We start from the raw sequence: 27788 nt of genomic DNA, 5'->3' as shown, positions 1-27788 counted from the left end.
TCTCCCTCAGATCTAGGAAGAAAGTAGCAACTCTTCTCTCTCCTCTCCTCTCCTCTCCTCTTGTCCCCTGGAAAATATTGGATGTAATGGTAGGATTTTATTGATCTACAGTAAATTTCATTGTGCAGATGACTGATTATTTTATCAAAAAAGCTGAAAAATATGAAGGAAGGAAATAAGAAAATGTAAAAAATACTATTCAACAACACCAGTAATAATAATATTCCTTCTGTGATGTTTTATATTTATGTTTTATTTTGGGACCATGTTGATGTTATTTCCAGAAGACAGCTTATTTAAGATCAATTGTGACTATGATGAAAAACAAGGTGGAATTATGAAGTCTGAGCCAGTAGAAATTGGAGAAGAACCCAGAATCCTTTATAACTGCAGGCCGGAATATGGAGACTATGACCACATGGAACTGGAGAGGCATTCTGAACCATGTGACCTTGTCAAATCAAATACTGCAAAACTGAAGTGTGACATTTGTGGATTGGGTTGTGTCAGCCTCAACGTTCTGGTGGTTCACAAACGCAGCCATACTGGTAATTATCATTCAGTCAGAAGAAATATCTCATTTGAAAATACTTGATCTGAGGCTGTTCCAGTAGCTAGTGCAATGCAGTAAGTTGGGTAGATCCCAGGTAGTGATCAAGCAAGGTAGAGTGGCACAACTTAGGTGCGTGCATATGTATGTATTTTGGGGAGGAGGGTACCTTGAAGATGTTGTTACTCTTACACACTCTGAAAGGACATTGTTTTGGTAAAGAAAGCTACTGATTGGCAACTGGGGGAAACTGTGCAATATAATCAGAAACAGAGATTTTCCCCTTCTCAACCAACCCTTTATTCAATTAAGCCTTCTACTAGCTCAGGCTAGTAGAAAGCTTAATGGAATAAATCAACTCCTGATTTTTATGGCAGAATAATTTGAATTTATCATTAGCTAAGACTGTAATGTTCTAATAATCACTTCACCACTCATATTGTTTTTAAGGTGAGCGCCCTTTCCATTGCAATCAGTGTGGAGCCTCATTTACTCAGAAGGGAAATCTTCTCCGCCATGTTAAACTTCACACTGGGGAAAAGCCATTCAAATGTCACCTTTGTAGCTACGCTTGTCAAAGAAGAGATGCACTCACAGGTCACTTAAGGACACATTCTGGTAAGTGTTTATTTCTCGTAAGATTGATTGATTTAGTTCCTTTATTTCTGTTTTTATCAGTATATTTCATTTACTATTATTATTATTACTACCTGTTTTAAAACCATAAATGAAAAAGTAAGTCTTTAATCTAATCTTAGATTAGACTAAAGAGATTAGATTACTACTCATCAGTATCATATATATCCAATTTCATGATAACTCCATCCAATTCCTACATAATTTTGCAAATTTTTCATCTATAAATTTCATTTATTTTCTTCTTTTGTTATTGGAGATAACTTTCCCTTACCATGTTTTTGTCTCTCTCTGTGTGTGTGTGTATTCTGCAATTCTATATATGTATTTGTTTACTTCTCAGATTAAAACATGGATCATAAAATTGTGTTATTTGAGATAATATATTCCTCCATATAGAACTGCAGGTCCCCATTTTAAATTGAGAAGTGGAAATTAGAAGTTGAGTTTCCTTAACAATGATCAATTCTCCTTCATATTAACCATGAAACTTAAGAATCCATTAATTACATCAGATTGATCAATGTGATAAAGCCAATCCAATTTTGTTGCCGCAAGTAAGGAACAACAATTCTGAGGGAATGGACAGTTAAGAAATAGGAAATATACAGTAAATAAATAAATAAATAGTATAAATGATCTGGGGAGAGAAGACTTGATTTTATATTAAGAGCTAAGAAATAAAGAATTACAAAAAAACCTAGTCAATACCCCAAATAAAGGTTGAGAATACTGGTGGCACTTCTTCACTGCTACTGTTTCTTTCTTTTCAAATTGTCAGAGGTAGTATAAAGATAATTTGTTATTATTTTCAGGATTTGAGCCTTGCAATACTAAAAAGAAGTGAAAATCAGAACAATAGTTTGTGCTGCAACAGCTCCTCTAGCTACTGAAATCTTGGCAGACCTTTCCCGCAAGGAAGAAAGGGAGGGAGGGAGAGTGGGAGACGAAGGAAGGAAGGAAGGAAGGAAGGAATATCAGTAGCCCCTCTCACTGCTAGTTTATCCAACATGGAGGCAAGGACAAAATAATCGAATGCTCCACTTTATGTCTGGACAGCTGAGATGTAGCTGCGAAGAGAGTCATCCTGGCATCTCCCTAATGGGACCTAAAGTTCAGGAACCATGAGGAGGTATTAAGCAAGAGGTCTCATTAGCATGGAAATGGAGCTGCAGTGCATCCAAAAGTAAAGCAAAGTAAATCTCTAGCTTTGCAGCAGTTTCCAGTACATCGCTGATGAATCATATATTGTATAAATGAGCTGAGGTTTCCACTGCTGACAGCATGGAAATACGAAGGTTCAGACAGAGCCAATTTCTTCAAGTCAAAATGTGATCTTGTGTGTCATGATGTCATTGTACAAATGTTGTCAATTAAGTAATTGCCTGTGATATCATTTCTCTCTCACACACACACCCAATTCCTCCACAGACATTCATGAGACCATGGCTTTTTTAAAAAAAGATTAAAATACCTTTCTTGTGCAGCATTAACCAGAGAAAAGCAAAAAAGCTTCTTCCTTCTTTTAATCAGATATATTTAGATTAGGAAATGAAACATTCCCAGTTTAGGGAATATTTCACTATTTTAGTCTTAAGGCTGTTGGTTATTTAATCTGGCAGGATTGTTCTGGGGATTAACAGATCATGAACTGAAGTACTTGATATGTTAAAATCATATAATATTTATTACATAACATCTATAAATCAAATACTCATTTCTAGTGGAGAAACCATTCAAGTGTGAATTCTGTGGACGGAGTTATAAGCAGAGAAGTTCATTAGAGGAACACAAAGAAAGATGTCGGACATACCTGCAGAATGCTAGCCTCAGTGAAGCTGGTGAGCAGTTGGGAATTCTTAATTGCTGTGTTTGAACAGTATTTTTGGGAATCTTATTTTCCTTTTGCTGTAAGGAAGAGTGATGGAACTATGTGATTAAATGAATGTACCATATTTTTAGAGTATAAGATGCACCGGAGTATAAGATGCACCAAGATTTTGAAACGGCAAATTAAAAAAAAAAGTGTTTGCACTCTGCAGACCTCCCCAAAACAGCCTGTTTTTTTTTGCAAAAATGGGCCTTTTTTTAAAAAAAGGGCATGAATAGCCTTTAGGAGGCTTGTAGAGTGCTCCTGGGGAATGACCCCCCCCCCAAATGAGCAAAAACGGGCCTGTTTTTTGTCAAAAAAAGGGGATGCATAAACTTTAGGAGGCTTATAGAGTGCTCCTGGGGGCTGGGGGGAAATTGAGCAAAACATTGGCCTGTTTTTTGCCCATTTCTGCCCTCCCCAACCCCCAGGAGCACTCTGGAAGCCTCCTAAAGGCCATGCACGGCCATTTTGGTGAAGGGAGTGGGATTTCAGGAGGCCCCAAATTTCTGTTTTCAGTGTATAAAACCCACCCAGATTTTCAGCCTCATTTTTGAGGGGAAAAGGTACATATATACTCCAAAAAATAGGGTAGTATGGGAATTTAAATATCATAGAGGTGGTCCTCATTTAATGATCACAGCCAACTCAGCAATACTGTCCTTAATAATGTGGCTGTTAAGTAAACTATCATATCACTGCAATGGAGTGCAAATCTTACTTCTGCCATAGTTATTAAAGGAAAGTCATTAAGCGAGGCATCACATGATTGTAACTTGTGATTTTATTGCTGGTTTCTCTCAGATGTACCACTGAAGGAATGGCATTTAAAAAAAAAACTGTGTCTGTCTTAAGGCATAGATTGCCCCAAAATGGCATCCCTCTTCAAATGGCTTTTATTGCAGCAATCTGGCTTGCTATGTCTACAGTAGGAATTTTTGGCTGAGGATATAGTCACTTTATATTTGTTTGTTTGTTTATCAAACTTCTTAATCACCCATCCCTTCATGTATGTTTTTTTTCTTGCAGGACTAAAAATAATGGTTGATGTACAATTGCATTTAGTATTTGTTAATATTTTATAGTTTTCTAATTTATGATAATATCTACCTTCACTTTTAAAAAATAAATTGCAGAAATATGGATTTAAAAATTACAGGCATTTGTTCAATGCAGTACTTCAAAGTTGAAATTTGGCAAATAGGTTATTTTGAGGTAATATCAATATCTCAAGAAGTAAAGAAATCTCTGATCATAATATTTGTGTCAAAAATAACAGAACAGTTGGAATTATGAATATAATTTAAAAGAAACCTACTCATTTTTAAAATTATAAATGACACAGGTAAAATAAATTATTGCCAAAATTCAGGGTAGCTATCTGGTTATATCAAATTTAGCTGATCTATTGGAAGAGAGAACATAGAGATTTTCTGTATTACTTACATATTTAGATATTTAATTACCTAACACTAACCTTTGTTTGACTGCTCCTCTGGAATTCGTCATTGGTGATAATTTTAACATTTATGACCACAGGGCTGAGAACACTGGGGGAAGGTAGGGACGTGCATATAACATTGAATTCAAATGTGGCTCCCATGCTTGATTGGAGATTCATATCAGACCATTAGCAGGCTCTCTTTTTCCGTGTTCCATTCCTTTGGCGACCACATCATTTGGTGTTACAGGAAACAGTGCCGTTCATTCAGGTCACGCTTAGTATTTCTGAGGTTTTTGTTAACCAGCTCTCTTGCTCTGAAAAAATGTGAAACTATAGGCCTGGAATGACAAAAGTCACATGTTGAAACAGAGTGAACTGTTTCTCCAAAAGACTCACCACTCAAATAATAATAAAATAGAGAAGCAAGGGATATAGAAAGAAATGGAATAAAGATAACAAAAATATTACTGATAAGATTAGCTAATTATTACTATGATGATGTTTTAGCTATTCTTACCATTCCTTGATAGTTTTTTCCATTTTATAATTTATTGGAATATCCTTTAACGTCACCACAGTAGTTCAATAGATGACATTTAAGTTAATGTCATATGCAAATAAGTATTAGAAATACTAGCTTTAATTGGGTTGATTGATTAGATTACATTTAAATATATTAAGGTTTGAAAAAATGGTTCACAAATATATTTTTTATTTATTTTGTGTAATATATCGGAAATATATTTTGTTATAACCAGTTAACTGATTTATTTCTATCAGCTAGTTTAAATTACATTTTCTGTTCACTTGAAATATTTATTCTACAGTTGCATTATTATTTTGCATTTTGTAGCAATACTTGAGTTGAAAAATTGCTTTGAATTTTTTACTTTTCACAGTGTAGTATTTCAAATTAAAACACATCTATTAACAAAACACATTTGCAAAAATGTATATAGTTGGGCAAAATACATGCAAAATGCATCAATTAGAATAATACACACAAAATCTTTATCAGGTTTATCATGTACAATCTAAAAATATTAAGTTTTCCATATACAATTTTATAATGACCTATTGATTATGTGATAAATTTTATATTGTATGTGAAATTGAAACATGAACATTTCACTTGAAAAATGGGAAATCAAGAATCCACAAGTGATAGATTTACCCATCTCTACTTATAAGTCAAGAATTCTAGTTAAGTCAAGAAGGTTTTTTTTGGGGGGGGGGGTCTAGTTGCATTTACATTAAACAGGCCAGATTCCTATTAGAGAAACTTGTATACTGTATGTTCTTTAGTGTGGAGCTTATTGAAACTATACTGCATGGACACAAGCTCCGTAAATTAATATTTTCCATGTGATCTGAGTATTTTTCCTCTAGTATGGAAGCCTCTTGGAAAGAAATATATATGGTGAAATTTTACATAATCCAGAAATAATTATTTAGAAACTTATTTATCTAATTATTTTAAACCATTATTTAATTATTTAGAAAAATAATTTATTTAGAAATAATTATGTGATCACTCCATCCAATTAACTTCTTGAATTGTTTGTATGCTGTGTTTCAAGTACAGCAGAGAACACTTGTGAACTGAAACTTAGTGAAATAGCATCCCATACAAAAACTCTGTGAATATTAAAAACTAAAAGACTTTTCAGACATTGCAATGCACTGCAATTAAAAAAAAACTATATACAAAATGTGTATGAGATGAAAAATGGGCACAAAAATATATGAATATTTGGAAAGTGTATCTACTGTTTTGGTGGTCTGGAAACATACACAGGAAAAGTCACACTTAGAAATATCTAGATTTTGATGTGGATTATTGAATATTTTGAAATAATGAAAACTAAGAAAATAAGTATTAAATTCCATACAATTCTGACTGATGCAATTATTTCAAGAGATTCTGCTTTTAGTATATTTCATTCCTAACTGTCCATTCCAAGCAGTGTTCCAAAATTAAAAAAGAATCCCAAAATTGTCCAAATTGGAAAATTAACACCGATTGTTGGCTTCAATATTTAATACTATATAAAGTAATATTAAATAATTTGGGAATAATATTCATTTTGAGACCATTTACCTTTCGCCAAAGGATAAGGTTTAATAGACTCCATCTATTAATATCTCTTTGTATCTTATTTATATTACATGGCACTACTGAGTTATATCCTTTGATACACACATGCCTAAATATTTATTTTGGGAAAAAGTATAGAATTGATGTTCCTTAAATAGATGGCTAATCAGATTTTCAACTATAGGTATTAATTCTGATCTTTTGCCTCAACACTATGATAATACCATGAGGTTTACAAATACACAAAAGAAATGTCATCTGCAAAACAAAATTGAACATAAGAGTAGGTCTTTCCTAAAAGTTGTGTGAATTATTTTCCCCTATATGCAATCCTTAAATTGAAAATAGGGACGAGGCATGTTGAATGCTTTGACTTTTTTTTTGTGTGTGTGTGCTCTCAAGTTAGTCTTGACCTGTGGTTAACTGGGAGAAGGACTGGCTCAGCTGGCTTTGTTCTTAAGGCAGGACTGGAACTTACGTTCTTTCAGTGTCTATGTTGTTGCCTTAACTGCTCTATAGTAGGACTGTGTCTCTTTTTTTTTTTGGTCAACTTAATATCCTACGAAAGAAACAAAAAGTCACAGCAGTGGTTAATCCTACTCTTCCCTGTCACCAGTTTTGATTAATTTCCAGAGCACGATTTAGGAAATGTGTGTTTTGATGGCCCTGTGCCTTCAGTAGCACTTGCTGTGTAAAGTGCAAGTTGGCAAATTAAGTAATCTGCCTTTTTATGACGAATATCAGAGCCAATTCAAATAACTTTGAATTTGAAATTTAGTTGTCAAAATGTTTATTTATTTATTCACATGTATGAGATAAAGATATAACTATAAACATGGACATGAACACAGGAAATGGGTACAATAAGTGGGGACCATAGGACAGGGACAATAGGCACTCTGCTGCGCTTATGCATGCCCCCTTACAGACCTCTTAGGAAAGGGGTGAGGTCCACACTAGACAGTTTAAGATTAAAGTTATGGGTGTCTGAGGTTGTAACAACAGAGGGAGTACCTACAGAGCAACAGCCTTCATATGTGGTGCAATATTATGTCTATATAATGCTTTTTAAGCACTTCTTTCTTTAATGACAAACCTCTTCCAGTGGGGCAGATCATAATCATCTTAGCTACTCTCAGCATCAGTCTTTAAGCCATCAATTTGGTCTCTGCAAAGAAAAAAAATTCCAGTTAGACAGATCTTTGAACTCCTCCCAGTAGATGATTCTTACTTGCTTAACCCAAGAAGGTAAAATTCAGAATGGATGGTATTAGGTAAAAAAAAAATCCAAGCTTTTCTGTATTTTAAGTTTTAGTTTAAAGTGGTTTGTGTGAAGTTGAATATGAAACTCTGTGTATGCTTTTGCTGTGGATGAGTGGCCTACAGCATATTTAGTATTTGTTCTTCTTTCAAACAAAGGAAAAATATGTTAGACAAACTTCTTTTTAGCAAGTTTGTCTGCTTTCATAAATCTTCTCATTAATAAAATACTAACAAACTTGTTGCACTCAGAGGAACAAATTTTGAAAGCCACAATTCCAGATTATGTTAATACTGCATTAAATTTAATTGATGTTATTTCAGGTCTGCTGAAAAAATGTTAAGAGCATCAACAGTCATTTAAATAATTAAACAAGTCTCATCAGATTCTTTTCTGCATTGTTATTTATGGCTTTTATTTGTGCTACTATTTTGCCACTTGTGCTTTTCTTGTTTTATTTTATATTTTTTTAATATAAAAATAAGAGAGACTGGACTGAAATGCTTAATTATTTTTTATTATAAAATGATGATAGAGTTTGGGCACTAAGTGCAATTTGTCTACTGCAGGAGTGCAAATAAACTTCCTATCCAAACAAAGGGAGACTTCCTACTTTTCCCATCTTCTGTGTAACACATGCTTAGCCTTTTAACAGTACTTTTTAAAGCCACACTCAGTTTTTATTTCTCAAGGCTAAACATTTCCAATTATTTCAATCTCTCTGAATAGGATATAATTTCTAATTCCCAAATTTTTCTCCTCCAGATTTTTCAATCTTTTTAAAGTGCTGGGATAGTCTCAAAACCAAATACAGATCTTAAAATGAGAGCTGCCCAGTGTTGAACAAAGTATAAGTACTACTTTATAGATTTGGAAACTGTACCTTTGTTGATGTAGCCTAAAATTGGAGTTAATGTTTCTTTAGCCAAATGCTATTGACTCATGTTTGGTTTCTAATGAATATAATCCCCCACCCCTAAATATTGTTTCTAAACCACATTTCCAGTCTCTTTGGTACACTTGATTCTTGTTCCCTAACAGCCCTTTGTAAAGATTTTGCATAACCCACTACATGAATAAAACTAATGATTTCATTTGGGTTAAGACTGGGCAAGAAATAAGAATACTATTTAAAAAATAATTCAAGTATCAACACAGTGCTAGAACATTACAGCTTAGAAATCTGTCTGATTGGAAATTTAAACCTTTTTTCCTTTTAATGGCCAGGATAAATTTGCTTATCTTTGAATCCCAAACCAAACAATATTTGTTTAGATACTGTTACCATATTTTCAAGTAAAGTAATACATTTTGATATTATTTATTCATGAGACAAATGCAAATATAGGGAAAAACTTAATTCCCATACTGATTTTAGTTTGTATATGTATCAGAATGATTACTGATAACTTACTCTCTCCTCACTTTGTTATTTTTACTCAAGGAAGTCCAAAAAAAGAATAGAAATTGATGGGTTTTTTTTCCTGAGCTATTACGATCATAAGAAAAATCCCACTTCCTTTAAATCACCTGCTTTTAAAATACTAAAGCTTGCAAACCGCTAAAGATTTTAAGTTGAGTTTGGCATTCTTTCCCCATGTAGTTGCACTGCCATAAAGTCACTGCCTGATCATCTATTTCCTTTAGACTCTGATACTTGAAAATCCTGTCCCCCCATTCTTGCAACCCCCTCTTCCCTGTAGTCTGATAGCTACCTCTCTTCCTCATTCATAATTCCAGGGTGGGAATCAATAGTTCTGCTCAAGAAATAATTATTCTTCCTTAAAAGTCAAATGTAGAGGAGGTGGATGGGGGGGAAAAGAGAAACCACAAACCAAACCAAACAAAACGCATTAGTCTTTATACAGGCTCTGGAAATATAATATATGTTTGTTTTGTTTTTTGCTTACCAAAATTTTGCATTGAAGTGGTAAGCCTGCTCATAAGGAACTGCTGAGAAGGCATTCTCTCAGGAACCTCCCAATCTTGCAACTCCTCAAAGTTTTTGACAAATATTTTGAGAAATTGTTGTATCGTCAGCAGATTTGATAACCATTGAAACACAGGATTAAACCTCGTTACACTTCACTCCTACCTGAGTTCAGTTTGATCTACCTTGAAACAGATTTGCTGTTAGAACATAATTGTTAATTGAGCTATATATCCACTAATTATGGTTGTACTTAAGTAGCTGCTAATCATGAGGTATTTTATCTACTCCATTGCTGAAATATATTACAAACTATATTACATATGCAGCTTTGCTATAATCTACTAATGAAAAATAAGATATAGTTAATCTGGCAAAAGTAATTATTAATAAATCCCATATTTTTTCAAGGTGCTCACAGATATTGTCTGTTTTACAGAAGTTTTTTGCAAACCATTTCATAAAAATATACTGTGATTTTTTTAAAAAATTAGGAAAATTTATTTAAGCTTTTTTCCTCCAAGATATATATTTGTTTTTAGGGGACATTTTATTTAATTTATAAAGAATTGCAATATGGAGGGAAGGAAATCTTTTTATTTAGAATTTTAAAAAACCACTATTAGACAAATTAAAAGACTATAATATAAGGTTTCGCTTCCAAAAATAGGGAGCAATAGGAATATTTTTGGAAAGCCACCTTTGAAACATCAAATTACTGGGAAAATTATGTCCATCCAGTCAAGATCAAAATTAAAACATTTCACCTAAACTGTATGCAAATTCTAGAATTTGACAAATTGTTTGGAAAGAAGCCATTCTCAAGAGACTGTCCAAAAATGCTTGGACAACTGCTTTTCAAAATTACAATCAATTCAAATTAAGAAATTCTTACTAATGTTAGTGTACTACATCTCTCAGCTAAAATTATGTTCTGTTTATAAAGTTAATAAAGGAGCAAACATCAAATCTTATGAAGTAAAGGTATGTATCTTTCTCTGTGCGTAAGTGTAACCTGGCATCTGTTTCCCAGGGTTTCTTAGAGAGGTCAACAACACCAGGCCAATTCCCCATTCCATTGCACTGTCAAAATGATTAGTGCCATCAGATTCCTGGAAACACCAATTCTCCATGCAGGAAGACTAAAAATGACTAAAAACACCATTTCAATTGTTTTACATTTTCATCTGCTAACCTCATATATGACTGCAGCCTGCCCTTATGCTTACAGAAGCAAATTGACATGTTTATGTCAATGCTACATGGTTTCAATTTTATACATTTTTTCTTTAAGAAGATATATAATTGATTTAAAAAATGGTTTTAGTGTTATCCTTGGGAGAGGTTACCATGTGTTTCTGCACTGAAAGGAATTGGGATGTAGCTGCAATGAAACACTGAGACTCACAAAATATTAAGAAAATGGAGAAATGGGGCCGTTTTATTATGACAATTATTCCATTTACTAACCTACCTCCTTGCTTTGTGGGACAAATAATTGTAATACGATATTTCCCAACCAAGAAACCCCCTACATTCTATTGTTTTGTCTTCACAGAACTCTAAACAAACTATAATAATAAAACAAAATATGACTAGACTGTACTATTTCATAGAAATTAAGAGAAGAATGCATTGTAGATAGAATTTAACATGTGTTATAAACCCAGCCATCATGAAATTTTGTTGTGCAAGTTTCTTTCTTGCTATAATCACCATTATTACCCTGATACCTTATACGTGGAATAGTCTTATAGTGTCTATTCTTATTAAGTAATTCTGCACATAGCCTACTGATAATATTCTGCAATCATGAATATTACTGTCACTATTAATAATAAGTAATGTTTCATAGGGTGGAGATTGTAAGATTTCATCTCAGTGGATCAACATTTCACGGGTTTGAATATTCTCCATGCGCCCCTGCATTTTACATCTTCAGGGGCCGTTCTGCAGGTGTCTGGTTATTGTTCTCAAAATCAGATGGAAATTTGGGCGGGACAAGATCTTCCTCTGTGTTTCATAACTACCAGGTCAAGCTTGTTCATTAACAAGAGGAAGTGTATAATCAAGATGTTAATTCTGTGAGGCTTTGTGAATCTGAGAATTGCAAAATTTGGATGTGTCTTCTATTTTGCTCCTGCTCTGCTGACCACATTAGTGAAACGGAGGTATGAGAAGAAGAAGAAAAAAATAACCACACAGTTAATCCCATGCAGCTCTGCTAAATGAACAGTTGTGGGCATTTACATCTTCCTTTAACACTTGCTTTTAAGGACTTTATTCTAATTTTTCTGTTTGCTTTTCCCAATCCAGAAAGTTCAGAGAGAAGGCACATCAGAACTGAGATGGGGACTGAGCGGGCCCTTGTCCTGGACCGCTTAGCAAGCAATGTTGCCAAACGAAAACGTTCCATGCCACAGAAATTTATTGGTAAGGATTTTTTTTTCATGGACTCTCTTTTGGGTATGGCCATTAAAAGCAATGGAAATATGACATGGTTCTTCTTACGAACGAATATAAACCTGCATTTATTAGACAACAGTAACATATCAAATAAGGAAAAGCTGTTACTGTATTTCCTTCTTCCCTCTTTACCATGACATGAATGGATTTAGGCGTATTCATGGCTTAATACAGATCAGCCCCTGAAATATACAGTGGAGAGGTTTCTGATGATAGATGACTCTTTCAAACCACAAAGCCTACAAGAGAGCATTAGACTGAGAATTGTCACTGATTTCAAATTATTGTCAACCAATCAAGGCAGCCACAAAACAAAAAGGAGTATAAACAGCAGGTCCTGTTACCAAAGTATATGCAGATACTATAGGGCAAATAATTCTCTCTCCTTTATCTTACATTGGGGTGGGTGGGGGGGGGAAGAAGCATTATTTCTTCTTCCATGAAATAGGTATTATAATAAATACTTTTAGCAAAACTGGTTTTAGCTGACTGCTTTTCATTGATAAATATTTTTTTCAAAAGCTCAGCAATAAGTCTTTTGAAATATAGAATAAACTGCTACAAGAGTAAAACATCTCATTCCTCACCACCGTCAGAGAGCTAGATGAAGCAGTGTTAAAAGCAAATGCAGAGACATTCTGTTTTGTTGATTAAGAATTGTTTTCTTCTACTTACTAATTAGATCAATTGAATATTGAATCAGTAGTGAATTTTTTAAAATAAATATTATGATTGCTCAATCACATCAGTTGTTTGTAGAAAGAAAAGTTCAGGTGCTTGCATATACAATCATGTAATATTCCTTTTAATTCCTATCTTCTCGCCATATACTGTTTATTTAAAAATAATTTATTAATTAGAATGATTGTTTATAATAAAATAATATCAGTGTCGGTGTCAATATTGACATTTCAAAATTATGTTTATTTTAATGCAGTTTATTTTAGGCATCTGATAATTATATTGTGGAATTTTAATGAAAATATGATTTGTTCAATTGTAACTGAAATAATTAATTGAAAAAGAGAAAAAAAGGCAAAAAAACCCCACCCCTAACTGAAGAATTATTTTTTTCTTTTTAATTTCTAGGATTTATAGTATTTCCTAAGTATATTATATTATCAAATATGAAATAATGGAATTACAATTAATACTAACCAGGCTATAAGAGAAAAAATATTTTTAATTATGTGGGCCATGTCAAATCAAATATATTTCTCAACTGGAAAAATTGGGTGGTTGCTTGATTTCTCAGCTTTTTACCAAACTTAAAGGAGGCCTATTAAATGATTTCAGTATGGATTTCAGTACAATGTTAAAGGCTTGGCCATTTTTGGGAGGTAGTTTTTGGCAGCTTCATTTAAATTTTGAAGATTAATAAAAACCCACTGAATCATAGGTATACATCTTCCACTGTTTGATCTTAATGCCATAATATAAATCTTTAAGCAATAGCCCTTAGAACTAGATCGATTTTTCTATCTTTAACCTCTGATTTTGTGTATTATTCTATTTCCATTCAGAATAGAAGGAAATATTGTTTTCTTACAGTAGAAACATGCCCAAACCAATATGCCATATTTTTCTTCCCTGCTCCCCAGCCCCTAAATTAAACCCACCACAATTGTATGAAGAGATCTACAACACTTTGCATTTATCTAAAGATCTTACAGCTATTATTCCTTTGCCATTGAAAAAAAAATAAAGTTCACCTAATATTTTTCTTCTGAATTTGCAAAAGTGGAGGCGGAACAATTGTTCACCTTTACCGCAAAGACCTCCCTCAGTCATTTACATCAAAAGCCATGCAAAATTGTTTGATAGTGCCATATATTAAACTCCAGAAATGGCTCTGTGTAAGAATTTGTTGATCAGAGCATCTTTGCAGTGACACAGATTTTCTGCTGTGCAAGCTTCATTGTGAATATTGGAGATGAATCCAAAATGTTAGGGTTGCAGAAAGAGCAGATTATTTTTGCTTGTGCTTGGAGAACTAAGAAAATTCAAAGTTTGATTCAACATTACTGGTATTAATACTCTATACTTAATCAATAACTCTTTCTCCAGTAGTAGTCGATAAATCATAGCATTTGGAGGTAGAATACTAGGTAAGGAGAAAGTAAAATCCTCAATCTGCTATGAACTTCATATTGTGAGAAAAAAATACAGAAAGTCAATGCATACCACCCTAAACTTCTTGAAGAATGATAGGTGCATGGAATGGGTGTAGAAATGCTGTATTTTAAACCAGTGATAATGTGTGTTTTACTGTGGCAAACTACAAGAACAGAGCCTATAAGTTACTACAGTAATCCTTGACTTACAACAGTTCATTTAGTGACTGTTTAAAGTTACAGTGGCACTGAAAAAACTGACTTATAAACATTTTTAACAGTTACGTTTGTAGCATCCCCATGATCATATGATCAAAATTCAGAAGCTTAGCAACTGGTTCATTTTTATGAACATTGCTGTGTCCCAAGGTCATGTGATGCTAAATTTGCTACTTTCTGACAAGCAAAATCAATGAGGAAGCTAGATTTACTTAGCAACCATGTCACTAACTTATCAACTGCAGTGATTCACTTAACAACTGAGGCAAGAAAGGCTGTAAAATGGGGCAAAACTAACTTAAGAAAGGTCTCACTTAACAACAGAAATTATGGGCTCAATTATGGTTGTACATCAGGGACTACCTGTACTGGGTACCTCTCTAGCCAGCCTGTTGCCACCTGAATGCTAAAGCAATATGATTTCTGATTTTTCATTGAATGCATTTTAATTTACATCTGATTGCATTATTTTTCTTTTATTGTGTCATTTTCTTTCATATTATAAGTGCAAATTTAATAACACAATTGTCTTACTGTACAGACCCAGAAGATAAAGAACATATACTGGCCTAGACATTGTTAGTCATCTTTTTACTGAGCAGAACTGTCAAAAATCTGTTTAATGAAATTAATCTGGTGAATGACCTCTATGAAAGGAAGATCATTTAAATTCTGTTCTCTATTTTTCCCCTGTACCTATCAGTATATGCTGGTACTTGCAAACATCAAACTCTTGATTCACAGTCAGTATGAAAACAAGATTAGATATCTGTAAAGATTATGAAGCCAACTTCCTTCTTAGTATAATTATGCTAAAGATTTTTATAAAATAAGATAAAGACTAATATAAATTAATATAAAGTGAGAAAAAGAAAAGAAGGAAGAAATCAAAGACAAAGCTAAAAGTGAAAGAAAGAAAGAGAAAAACAAAAATCTGAAAATGAACTAGCTTCTGATTTACTTCACAGCAGTTATAAGTACAATATGAATTTATCTCTTATTCTATGATTACAACGTAGCTCTCTTCTTTCTGCAATATATTCTGTCTAATCATCAAAACCATAAATAATGAGTTCATTTTTTTCTTTTTTTTGTGCAAGGAAGTCTATAAGTTAGCAATAGACATAAATATTGTCTTTTCTCTGATCAAATAAATGAATTTGTTCATCCCAGCCACTTTCATCATCTTCTCCGTCTAGTCTTTGACACATTTAGTGTCAAATCTTTTCATTTATGTGCATACAATAATCTTGCTGTAATTCTAATGTATCAAAACAAAGTTCCATGATTTTTTCTGCAAGTGTTTGTCCATCAATCCTGAAAAAAACCCCATGGTCTCAATTGTATATTATACTAATTCATATGAATTAGTCCATAAATATCTGAAGCCAGAATTTTCTAGCTTCTTTACAGGTCCACCAAAAATGTAAAATATCTGTTCTTGTTCGTATTTCCAATATAGATTTGGATTGTGTTTTAACATTCTAGACAATTTTTCTGGTGATGTGTACTAATGGTACATTTTATAAAAATTCTCTTAACATAATGTTAATTTCAGTCCTTTCAGCCATATATTTTACATTACTACAGCTGCATATTATTATCCAAAAATTAAGCCTACTTTATCATGCATTCTTCTATTTCAAGTTTTAATATAAAAAATTATACATTTTAGCAATTACATTTTATTTCAAAGTCACTCTTACAATGTTCAAAATCATAAACTCTTTTATTTACTTTAAATTTTTCTAATAATTGCAAACAAGAAAACTATTGAAATCTATATTCCCTCCGCCCCCAGCTTTTTTCTTGATTTTATATTATATTTCTTTTGTCCAACTTCTAATATCTTTACTTCTAGCAAAAAATTTCGGGCACCGGACCGGTAGTAATGCCGGCAGGAGCCTACCCCTACACAACACCCATTCTTCATCCAGACCAGGTCTGTCCAATCCTCTTTCTTTTGCATCTTATAATACTTTATATTTAACTCGTGTTTTTTTCCCCTTGCCACCCAAATTTAGACATATCCTCCTGATATGGTTTAAATGTGTCATCAGTTATCAATGTAGGTATTGTCTGAAATGAAAACATCATTCTAAGCAAAACATTTATTTTTATCATAAAAATTCTTCCCAGCAAATTTTAGTTTCCACATCTTAACATATCTTTTTAATTTCATTCCATGTCTTCACATAACTATTTTGAAATAATATACAATCATATTTGGCATAATGATACCCAGATATTTTACCTTATTAAAACCTACCATGCACCAATTAATTTTGATGTGTCCATTAATATTTCAGTTCTCTTTAAAGGATCTTCCAGAATCAATATCAAATTATCTACAAAAGCTCTTAAATTTTAAGTCTCTTTTAAAGTCTCCCATCTTCTATCTCTATTTAGTATTTCAGAAACCTAAATAAGTAAGAGAGACTGTGAGCATCCTTCTCTTGTTCTTTTTTGTATTTTACATGGTTTTGTTAGCTCTTCATTAACAATTATTTATGCTTTCTGTGATGTATAAATCAGTCTTACTCATGTTAAAAAGTTCTCCCCAAAATAAACATCATTTAAAATCTCTTTGAATAAAGAGGCCCAGTTCAAATGGTCTAAAGCCTTCTCTACATCTACAAAATCAGTGCAGCTTTTTTGCATAATGTTGCTCTAAATATCCCAAAATATCTAGCACATTTATAACAGTGTCTCTCTTAACTGTCTTTTAGATTTTTAAAAAATCAACATTGGTCCTAATAAATACATTTTTACAAAATTATTTTAGGTTTATCGGCTATAATGATTATGAACATCTTGTAGAAATTATCCAGTTATGAAACTGGCCTATAGTTTTTTGTTAAAATCAAATTTTGTCCCTATTTAGCTATTAGTATTGTATTGATCTCTTTCCAAGTATCTAGGATTTTCTTTCCTAGATAAAATTCATTCTGTTCATCCTCAAAATATAAGAACCTGACAATCCATTTGGTCCAGGCATCTTCCCTGGTTGTTTGTTGTTGTTGTTGTTATCTTGAGCAACTTCTCTTATTGTTATAGGTTCATTCATAATTTGTTTTTGCTCCTCAGTAATCTGTGATAAATTTTATTTCTTTAAAAATTCATCTGTTTTCTTTAGTAAAATATCCATTCCTTTATATAAATTGGAATGATGGGGTGTTTTTTGTATAGCCACATTGTCCATTATAGCTGTTTCTCCCCCTTATCATTTCACTTATTCATTCACTCATTCATTCAGCTTCTAACTCAACCAAGTGACTCTAGGCCATTTTCTTCTTCTTTTTGTATTTTATAAGCTTGCCATTTTCCTGCTTTATTTGCAAATTCAACCATTTTTTGCTTTACATAATAATTTTTATTTCCATTTCTCATACTGCTGTTGTAACAATTTAATTTGTTGAGAAATTCTTATCTTCTCTAGAAATGTCTTTCATTTGTTGCCACCTCACCTTTGTACTATCCAAAATAGCTTGTGTACTCTCTTGGCTCTTCTTTTTAAGTACAATATTGTGGTATGTAAAATAATCTCTAATAATAGTTTTACCTGCATGTCAAATCGTACTTAAATGAGTGTCTTTATTTTCAAAAACATGTTTTAATTTCCTTTCACAATCCTTTGCTACTCTTCTTTCTGTAACAACATTTCATTCAGTCTCCATCTAAAAGAATTTGAATTTCTCTTATAAACCAAATCCACAAGATTATAATTCTAAAAGATATTTGATAATAACTCTACATTTGTTCTTTGAAATCCAAATCAGATCTATTCTTGAAACTGATCCTTTGAATTACTGTTCTTCTGTCTCAATATATCAACTAAACTGTCCATCAAATCAAAGAAGACTTTGAAAAGTTCCACATAGGATTGATTATTAGTTGGTATCAACTTCTTGGCTTTATCAAGACTATCTGTCTCTATTCTGATTTTTCAAGTCTTCTATGAGTGCATCAATTGCTCCTGTAATTGAATCAATCCAGCTTGCTACCTGTACTCATCTTCTCTTTCATTTTCTTCTCTTTCTTTTCACTTTTCCTAGCATAATAGACTTCTCCAAAGATCTAGGCCTTTGTGTAATGTTTCCAAAGTATACTTGTTTGAAATTGGTAAGATATGCCTTGCATAACAATTCTGGGTTGATTTTTTCAATGCATGCCTTTTTTGTTTTGTTTTGTCTTGTCTTCTTGGCTATCCATGGTATTCTCAGGTATTTTGTCTAACACCATAGTTCAAAAGTATCTTTTGAATTAATACTTTAAATATTAATTAACTATTATTAAACTAATACTTTTTCTATTCTGTTAATTTAACGTCCAACTTTACTTCCCTAGAATGTCACAGGAAAAACAATTTCCTGCTTGATTCTAATCTTTGTAAGAATTGACACATCATCATGATTTTTTCTAAGAACTTAACTATTCTGCTGATTCCATCTTCAGAAGTTAAAGCTGCAGTTTCACTGTCATTTCACTCCACTCTTAATCTATTATTCTCCTGACCACTTGGGTGCCTAGAAATTGTTGTTTTGTGGGAGTGCTATATTCATTTTGGCACTCCTATTTTGCAACTTTTATCTTTTGGGACTTACATCTTTTTTGGGGGGGGTGTTCTTTGAGCTGGTCATATGTATGTCTGTCACCCAATTTTCTGCAATAGTTTGCTAAATGTACCAGCTGATTCTCTTGGAAAACGTCAGGCTGTCAAGTAATGCGAAACATACAAACTAATATCTGCATTGGGTAAGATACTAGAAGAGATTATAAAGATGTATGCCTCTGAGAATGTAAAAAAAAGGCTGTGATTAGTAGGAGTGAGAATTGGTTTAAGGACAAATGTCAGTCTGTCCCTTTTTCATGACAGAGCAATCCCTTAGCTTGGTAGAAAATAAAGGGAAAACTGATATTGTTAGATGATATAGGACATTGAGCACTGTCTTTAGCAAAAGCAAAACCTCTCATTACATTCTTGCACACAAGATAGGTAAACGTGATCTAGAGGTTCTGCAGTTCTGCAGTACAGAGGATTTAGTTGAAAAGCTCACACAAAGAATACTAATAAATTCATTGGAAGGAGCATATTGAGTGAGCTCTGACCTTGGACACCTGCTATTAAATATTATTATACATGACCTATTGGATGGAATGGAAACTTTTTAAATTGGTAGATGACATTAAATAATGATTGGCTAAAATAATTAGAAGGAAAAAAAAACACACAAATAAAATAATGCTTACAATCTTGAACATTTAGCTTTATCTAACAGATGATGCATCAGAGGAAACATCAAATATATAGATCCATGATTGGGGAAATCAGATTTGACCACCATGCCTATGAGAATAATCTAGGGTTTTTAGTACATTACCAGCCGAACATAAGCAAAAATTATGATGAAATAGCTAATTGGACCAATGCTATTTTGGATTGCATTAACAAAACCATTACACCTGTGTGATGGGAAATAATGCACACTTATTAGCTTGGAAATCTGCTCCAGGACTGGGCATCAGACATTAAATGAGATTCAGAAAAACAAAAATGAGTTCGGGAGGCAACTCACATGATGATGGATCTAAAAACAGTGGCATATGAAAAATAATTAAAGAAACTGTATACTTAGCTTGCAAAGAGAAGATTAAGGGGAAATATGATAGTTTACAAATAAATTGATTAGAGACAATGGACTAGACAGCTTTATAAGAGACTGGAGGTGAATTAGATACAATACAATAACAGATGGTTAACAGAGGAATTTGAAGATTGGAGTAATGTTCTTGTTAACCTGTTGACTGTTCTTATATACACTCTGCAGACCTCCCCAAAGCAGCCCGTTTTTCACAAAAACGGGCCCTTTTTGTCAAAAACAAAGGGCATGCATAGCCTTTAGGAGGCTTATAGAGTGCTCCTGGAGGGTGGAGGGGGAAAAACAAGCAAAAAATGGCTCATTTTTTGGGTCATTTGTGCCCTCCCTTGTCCCCAGGAGCCCTTTATAAGCCTCCTAAAGCCTATGCACAGCCATTTTTGCAAAGGAGGCAGGGTTTTGGGAGGCAAAAAATGCTGTAATCAGTGCATAAGACACACTCAGATTTTCACCCTCTTTTTTGAGGGAAAAGGTGCGTCTTATACTTCAAAAAATACGGTGTGTGTGTGTGTGTGTGTTTAGATTTTTTCTGTATGTTCAATGTTAGCTCTTTATGATGTTTGGATTATTGTTTTCCTTTTTTGTACACATTTTTGTCATTGTTACCGTTGGATGAATGTTTTTCTGTTTTCTCTGTTTTGTATTTTATTCCTGTTGATAAAACATCATCACCATCATTTTGGCCATTATCTATCCACTGCAGGATGAAACCTCTTCCTTATGTTTCCAATCAATATAATTCTGAGTCCTTTCTTTTACCAATTGGGCCCACAATATTTGTGGATGTCATCAATCCATCTTGTGTGTATATATATATATAAAAAAAACACCAGGGTAGAAAGCAAAAGACTATGAGTTCAAGACGAGTCCTGCCTTAACCATGAAAGCCAGCCGAATAACTTTGGGCCAGTGATTCTCTCTCTCTCTGCCCAATGCATGTCACAGGGTTGTTGCAGTGAGGAAAATAGGAGGAGGAAGATGTGTTGAATATGTTTGCTGCCTTAGGTCATTTGTTAAAGTAACAAATGTGGGATATGAATAAATAAATAAACTCTTTTCCATGGTGGGAGAAACCATCTTCTTCACCAATGCAGAATTCCATTGCAGTATAACCAATATGTTGGTTTTGCTAGTTTTGAGCTCTGACAATGAAAAGCATAAAGAAGAGTGTATCATAGACCAATACTTCCCCTGATTCAAAGAGAAAGGAGACAATCTGAGATTTTGTCTAGTGACTAAGAATCTCCAGTTATTGTAGAGATACTGAATGATTCAATTTTATATCCTTTTTTATGTGCCCCATCTTCTGCCTCAGTGGCTCCATCACTCACAGTTCTGCCACCTGCTTTCCCACAATGAGATTGAGCTCTTAGCTCCATGTCAGGGGGTGAAATTAAATATTGATCAGTATAAGCGTCTTCTCCAAAAAAGGTGAAAAAATCTTACCAATTGCTTTGATCAGCATTCGTCTTCTCTTGATTGGTTGCATTAAAAGGTTGTATAAAGAGATGGCAAATGTGTTTTATTTGCCACCTCTTTATATATTAATCTCACCTTTATTGTCTGTATAAATAATCCAGAAAGGTGAGCATACACAATACTTCTTCCACCTCCCATTTTCTCTACAGCAGCCCTGAGAGATGAATTGGGCTGAATGTACATGACTGAACCAAAGTCACAATATCGCATCGACCTCAGATTTTTAAATTTTTATTTTATTCAGTGCATTTTTATCTTAATAGGAAACTTGTATGGTTCCATTTAAATGATTCCAAGTGTTGTTGATTCTGTTCATACTACAAAAGCAGTTGGAAAATTAATTGTATCAAAATCAATATTATCTGCAGGATCAATATCATTATCAAGCTCAATGGGGCTGAACTCAACATAGCTCTCAGTAAAGACATGACCATTACTTCTAATTAGAGATGCAGGTGTCACATATGTAATAAATAAGTCACATAATTTTTCCACAAGCAAGCCACACCCATACTTTTAATGTGTTTTCTGCTACATCATCTACACCTGCAGTTTTTACCATTTTTTCAATATTTCCCCAGTATTTATGACTTCCTTTTCATTCATAGGCACAAATATTTAAAACATCCATTTCACTTCTACTCCTCAAAATATAACTATTGTTTACATAAAAATCTCTTCAGCTAGCCCAGCATGCTTTTCTCATTTTAGTTTCAGCTCAAATAATTTCACTGGTTTTATATTTAATCCCATTACTTTCATTCTGATGAAGATTCCTTGGTTAGCTCTGATCGCTCACAAGATTTTTATCTTCATCAATGTGAGTTTCCCTTTTCATTTAAATTTTAACAATTCCTTCTTCTCTTTGACTAAAGACCTTGCAGCTACCCTTCTCTCTTAGCTACAGCTTTCATCCTCATTTCTGCAACATTCTGTTACGTGCATTTTCCAGATCCACCACGTTTTTCACTTCATCATCCCACCCATTTTTTACATAGTGATCATTAGAGTAAGTCTTCATATTTCTGCGATCCTCTATAACACAATTCTTTTCATTCTGTTCTACACAGTATTCACATTTTCCTCCTTGTTAACATATGTTCATTTTCCTGGAAGTTTAATCTATCTTTTTTTCCCCCTTACATAATTTGTATTTTCTTTCCCCACAGGTTTTTACTTCAACTTTAGGATCTTTTACTACTTTCTTTCCTATGTCTTTTTTTTTCTTTTTTAAAAGAAGCATTTATGAAACTAATGAAAATTGGTCTGCCCCTCATTTGGAGCCATTCATTATTCTTGTATCCTTAACTACTTTTCTCAATTTCTCATTATAAAATCATAATTAAATCTATTATGATTTTAAGGTAATATTTTTCACATAAGTATGTATGAATAAATGGTGTTATGTATCAGAAAGAAACAGAACTTCTTCTAAGCAAATTTTAATTACTGTTTTCATTCATTCTTCAGCTTTCAAGAGTAACCCAAACTTTTTCTGTATTCTTTCATTATCTTCTTTTCACCCGTTCAATCATGTCACCTCAGAGAATAATATTTTCCTCTGAATCACATCCATTCTAAAGGTCTAAAACTCCTCTGTAGTTTTTCAGTCATCACCAAACTATAAATTCCTGTTTTCATACATACTGAGAGCAATCGAAGTGACTCTGGTTCCGACATTTTTGCAACCCTTTTATTCATAATTAAATGTATATTTTTATTTTCCTGCAAGTATTTACCAATTCTACTCAGATCAGTTTATATTATATATAAAATATTATATCATTTATCTTATTTTCATTAAAAAACATAACAATGTTTTCTTTTTTTAATTCATTTGTATTCCTTAGCATTTACTTTTTTAAATTCTGAATTGGACTTTCCTTATACAGGTAATCCTTGACTTACAAAAGTTCATTGAATGACTTTTTAAAATTACAACAGCACTAAAAAAAGTGACATGACCATTTCGCCCACTTATGACTATTGCAGCATCACCATGGTGATGTGATTTACATTTGTATGCTTGACTCACATTTATGATGGTTGCAGCATCCCAAGGTCTTGCAATCACCTTTTTCAACCTTCTGACAAGCAAAGTCAATGGGGAAGCCAATTCACTTAACTAATGTGGTGAGAACAGTTGCAAAATGGGGCAAAACTCACTTAACAAATTTCTCACTTAGCAACATACATTTTGGGGTCAATTGTGGTCGTAAGTTGAGGGCTACCTCTACCATGTTCATCACAGATGGGCCCCTAAAAATTGACTTTCACTGCCCAATATGGCTTTGGTCATTCAAGGATTTTGCATAATGCATTTTTGATAAGGGCAGGATAGACTGTAGCACCAGCCTTAGTATCTGTGTGCCATATGGGGCATTTCCTACTAATGGTAAAGGTAAGACTGATACATTCAGGCACATGTAGGCCAAATTCAACAAGTGCAACCAAATCTCAGTTTTACCACATAAATGATCACTCTATTCCAAGCAAGTTAGTATATTTGCATACTTTTGTTCACATCCCAGCAACTTGGATGGGTGGCAAACATATTGACATATATTCAGGATGCCTCTTTGAACCTAGCTTAAGAATATTATTTGATTCATGTTTTCTAGAACAGGTATTATGAGTCATAGTGAAATGTCATGTTGTGGGGATTTTTTTAAATTCCTTTGAACTATCAGATGGGTCTTGAGATTGGCAATAAGCTGTCAGCACTCTCAAGCACATTATTAAAGAAACGTGAGTGTATGGTTTCACTCCTATCCACCGAACATTGGAGGTCCTTGACTCATAGTTGTGCCAGTGATAAATATCTCAAGGTTTTGTTCTAGTTTCTATTAAGTAGCTTAGAAAGTTTTAATATGAAAGTATTGTCTACTGCAGGTTAAAAAGTTGGCTGTGTCAGCAGTTTTGATGAAAACTGCTTACCCTGATTCCATGATTTTATTTTTCAAATACCAGGCCTATATTGTGAACCATTTTACCTGCTGGTTTTTTCTCCCTTTTCTGCATTACTTTAAAGATAATTTTCCAGGACTTGAATCAGGCTAGAAAGTATGCAGAGAATGTTTGTTTGTTTGTTTATTAAAGGCTGCCCATCAAAGGTGTGACCTCCTTCATTCATCATAAATATTGCGCTTTGGGAAATTTGTTTTCTAACTCCTCAAGTATTATTTTCTTTTGTAGGTGAAAAACATCCTAACTTTGAAGTGAATTACAGCCATGGCTTTTTATATGAAAAGGAGAGAGAGGCTATGCTGCCAGGGTGCATGGCAGAGCAAGCCTTCAACAATGCCATTGGCTATCTTGGTGCAGAGCCAGCACGCTCACTTGTGCAGACCTCAGCTGCTCCAACTTCAGAGATGGTGCCTGTTATCAGCAGTCTGTACCCTCTTACATTCACTCACACTGAAATGCCCAATAACAACCCACTGAAAATGGAAAGGAGTGACATCCAACCGAGAGACAAGATACCTACTGAGCAAGGCCTTTCTCCAAACAATAGTGGTCAAAATTCTACAGATTCAGATAACATTCAAGAAGAGAACCAGAATCATGCCTACCTTCAAAATCAAATGGTTCCTCCTCCTTTGCAGGCCAGGAATGGACTGCTGACTTTCAAGGAAAACCCTAGATCATATGACATGTTCAGGCAATCAACCATTTGTCCTTGTGATGTCTTGAAAGTTTTCAACAAAGAAGGTGAACCCGTTGGATTCTTTCGATGTGATCATTGCCGTGTTCTTTTCTTGGATTATGTTATGTTCACTATCCATATGGGATGTCATGGTTTTCGTGACCCTTTTGAATGTAACATGTGTGGGTACAGGAGCCATGACAAATATGAGTTCTCCTCCCACATAATTCGGGGTGAACACAGAGTGGGTATGATATGAGAGCACAATTACTCTATTCTTTTCTGAGACACTCTGTATTGCAAAAATCAGCCAGTTTTTGAAGTAGAGTTAAATATTGAGTTTTCTCAAGAAGATAAAGCAAAACAAATCTGATCACGAATGTATGAATGGGTATTTTTATGAAATTCACTTAAAGAACTAAAGTGTTCAACATTCTTTGATCAGGAACTGAGAAGGTTAAACATTATACTTTCTAATACAGGCAGCATAATAAGATCTTTTTTAAAAACAAAGATCTCCTTAAATTCTGACGTTTTTAGAAAAACTGGTTTATTTTTCAGTGATTCTCTGCTTTTCAACATTTTATTAACAATGTACTAATTTTTGGCCCAACCATCTTTTGTCTAGTTAAACATCTTTTGCATGTCTTGTGGCAAAGCATTTACTGTATTATAGTGCTACCTAACTCCAGCAGATCTTACTGCCTTATTTTACTACATGCTTTTTAATGAAAACAAAGGCTTCTTCAATACTAGACTTCTATTAAGCTGTCAAACTGCCTTATTCAGAATTCTACTAGATGTCCAAATGACATCACCTTCTATTTCTAACCATCTTGTCTCAGAATTGCAATAAAGAAAAAAACCTCCCAAATCGCTCCACAATGTCTTTCAGCAGCACTCTGGAAACACATAATGATGATACATAGAAAGGAATAATGACAAAACTAAGGGTTTTTCTTACAGGAAGAAATTACAATTTAGCAAACATATAGAACTCATGTGATTAAGACCTAAGGAATGCCAACAAGAAGGAAAATTTTAAAATGTGGAAACCTGTGACTGAATTAGAATCTAAATCATTATGAACCCAAAGTGCTGAACATGTAACTCATTGCCATCTTTAGTATTAAAAGTAGGTTTAGGGATAGTGCTATAGGATTGGCATAATCATGTTTTGGACATCTAAGTGAATGTACACGTTTATGTGAACATTGGATAAAGATTTGTAGGGGAAGAATTTAAGAATTTCTTATACATGCCATTCTTTGATTCATGCACTGTAATATTTAGTCAATAGATATTTGAAATCATGTGTTATAAGGATATTTGTCAAATTTTCTGGGAATGCCTTTAGCTTTTGTTGAATATTGAGTACTGAACACAAGATGGGTAGCTAGGATTTGTTGTTTTTCTAGGAATGAAGTTATCCTCTGTAATATTAGTATTCCAATCCAAAAGCGGCATCACGTGGACAATAATAGCCTGCTAGCTATAAAAACAAACCAAGCAGAAGACAATTTTGTTTTTTTCTGTCCTTCAAGATAAACTCCAGATTTGATGAAGAGGGAAGATTGGGGGGTGGGGGTGGAGTGGAGGTGAAGACATGCCACCACATTTCAATGAAATATGTTTCAATGAAATGTCAATGTTTCTTCTGAGCAAAATAGTATGGGAATTTTGAAGGGATATTGAGATATAATGAACAGCAAAATCTTTCAATGGTGAATAGGGGGAAAATCCAACACATGCTAAGAAATTTTGCTCAGCATCAGCTTTCAAAATCTAGATTTTCTTTTCCTTCAAAGAATTCTTAAGAAAAAAAAAAGGACGTTTCTATACAGCTAGCAAAATTACTCAGGCCAGTGGGGAAAAATTTGCATTACTGTGCTAGTAACTTTTTACTGAAGTTTGCTTAGTCTCCTTTCATTTTAATACTTCCGGAAGAAGAAGTCTTTCTCTTACCTAGTAAACAAAAAAAATCTACTATTATTATCCAAATAGATTTAATATTATCATGTAATAGCTAAATCTTATTTCTAATATATGGTAATATTGTGTATAAACACTGCTGCTTCAACTATTGGCTGCTTAGAACTCTTCCCTAGAAAAAGTGGGTGGAAAGTTTTGACTTTAAACATAAATCTCTACTGTGTTTAGTTTATATTGTAAATCGCTTGTTTTAATGTCTTTTCAATGTAAATTAATAGATATAATTTTAATACAATATGATTTTCAATACACATGGCTCTGATTATTTTACTTTATTGTTATTTTTGGTCTAGATTAGAAATTATAAACCGTCTTTGTAATCCAGTAGAAACAGCTTGTTAATACTTCATCTAAGTTGAGAACTAAGAAACCTAATAACAGTGGGATCAAAAGGCACGTTCTGTTACAGTCAAATTGCTCTCCACT

At 33.5% G+C, this 27788-nt stretch overlaps 1 protein-coding gene across 1 annotated transcript; it reads left to right on the top strand.

Moving 5' to 3' along the window:
* The first annotated feature begins 298 nt into the window (after positions 1-298).
* On the top strand, positions 299-27057 carry IKZF3 (IKAROS family zinc finger 3). Its single transcript, XM_032234776.1, has 5 exons — positions 299-548; positions 1001-1168; positions 2911-3027; positions 12106-12222; positions 24920-27057. The coding sequence occupies exons 1-5, from the start codon at positions 338-340 to the stop codon at positions 25627-25629; spliced, it is 1323 nt and encodes a 440-aa protein (XP_032090667.1). The 5' UTR covers positions 299-337; the 3' UTR covers positions 25630-27057.
* Positions 27058-27788: the final 731 nt, after the last annotated feature.

The sequence above is a fragment of the Thamnophis elegans genome, chromosome Z, assembly GCF_009769535.1.
Source record: "Thamnophis elegans isolate rThaEle1 chromosome Z, rThaEle1.pri, whole genome shotgun sequence".
In the NCBI taxonomy this organism is placed as follows: Eukaryota; Metazoa; Chordata; class Lepidosauria; order Squamata; family Colubridae; genus Thamnophis; species Thamnophis elegans.
Note: the sequence above shows the minus strand (reverse complement) of the source record. Positions and strands in the feature narration are given on the sequence as shown.

Bases quoted from the DNA above. Each gene is read 5' to 3' on its own strand.
- IKZF3 (XM_032234776.1), top strand. From the start codon at position 338: ATGAAGTCTGAGCCAGTAGAAATTGGAGAAGAACCCAGAATCCTTTAT. The intron at 549-1,000 runs GTAATTATCATT...ATTGTTTTTAAG, and splicing joins TCACAAACGCAGCCATACTG to GTGAGCGCCCTTTCCATTGC. The intron at 3,028-12,105 runs GTGAGCAGTTGG...TTCCCAATCCAG, and splicing joins TGCTAGCCTCAGTGAAGCTG to AAAGTTCAGAGAGAAGGCAC.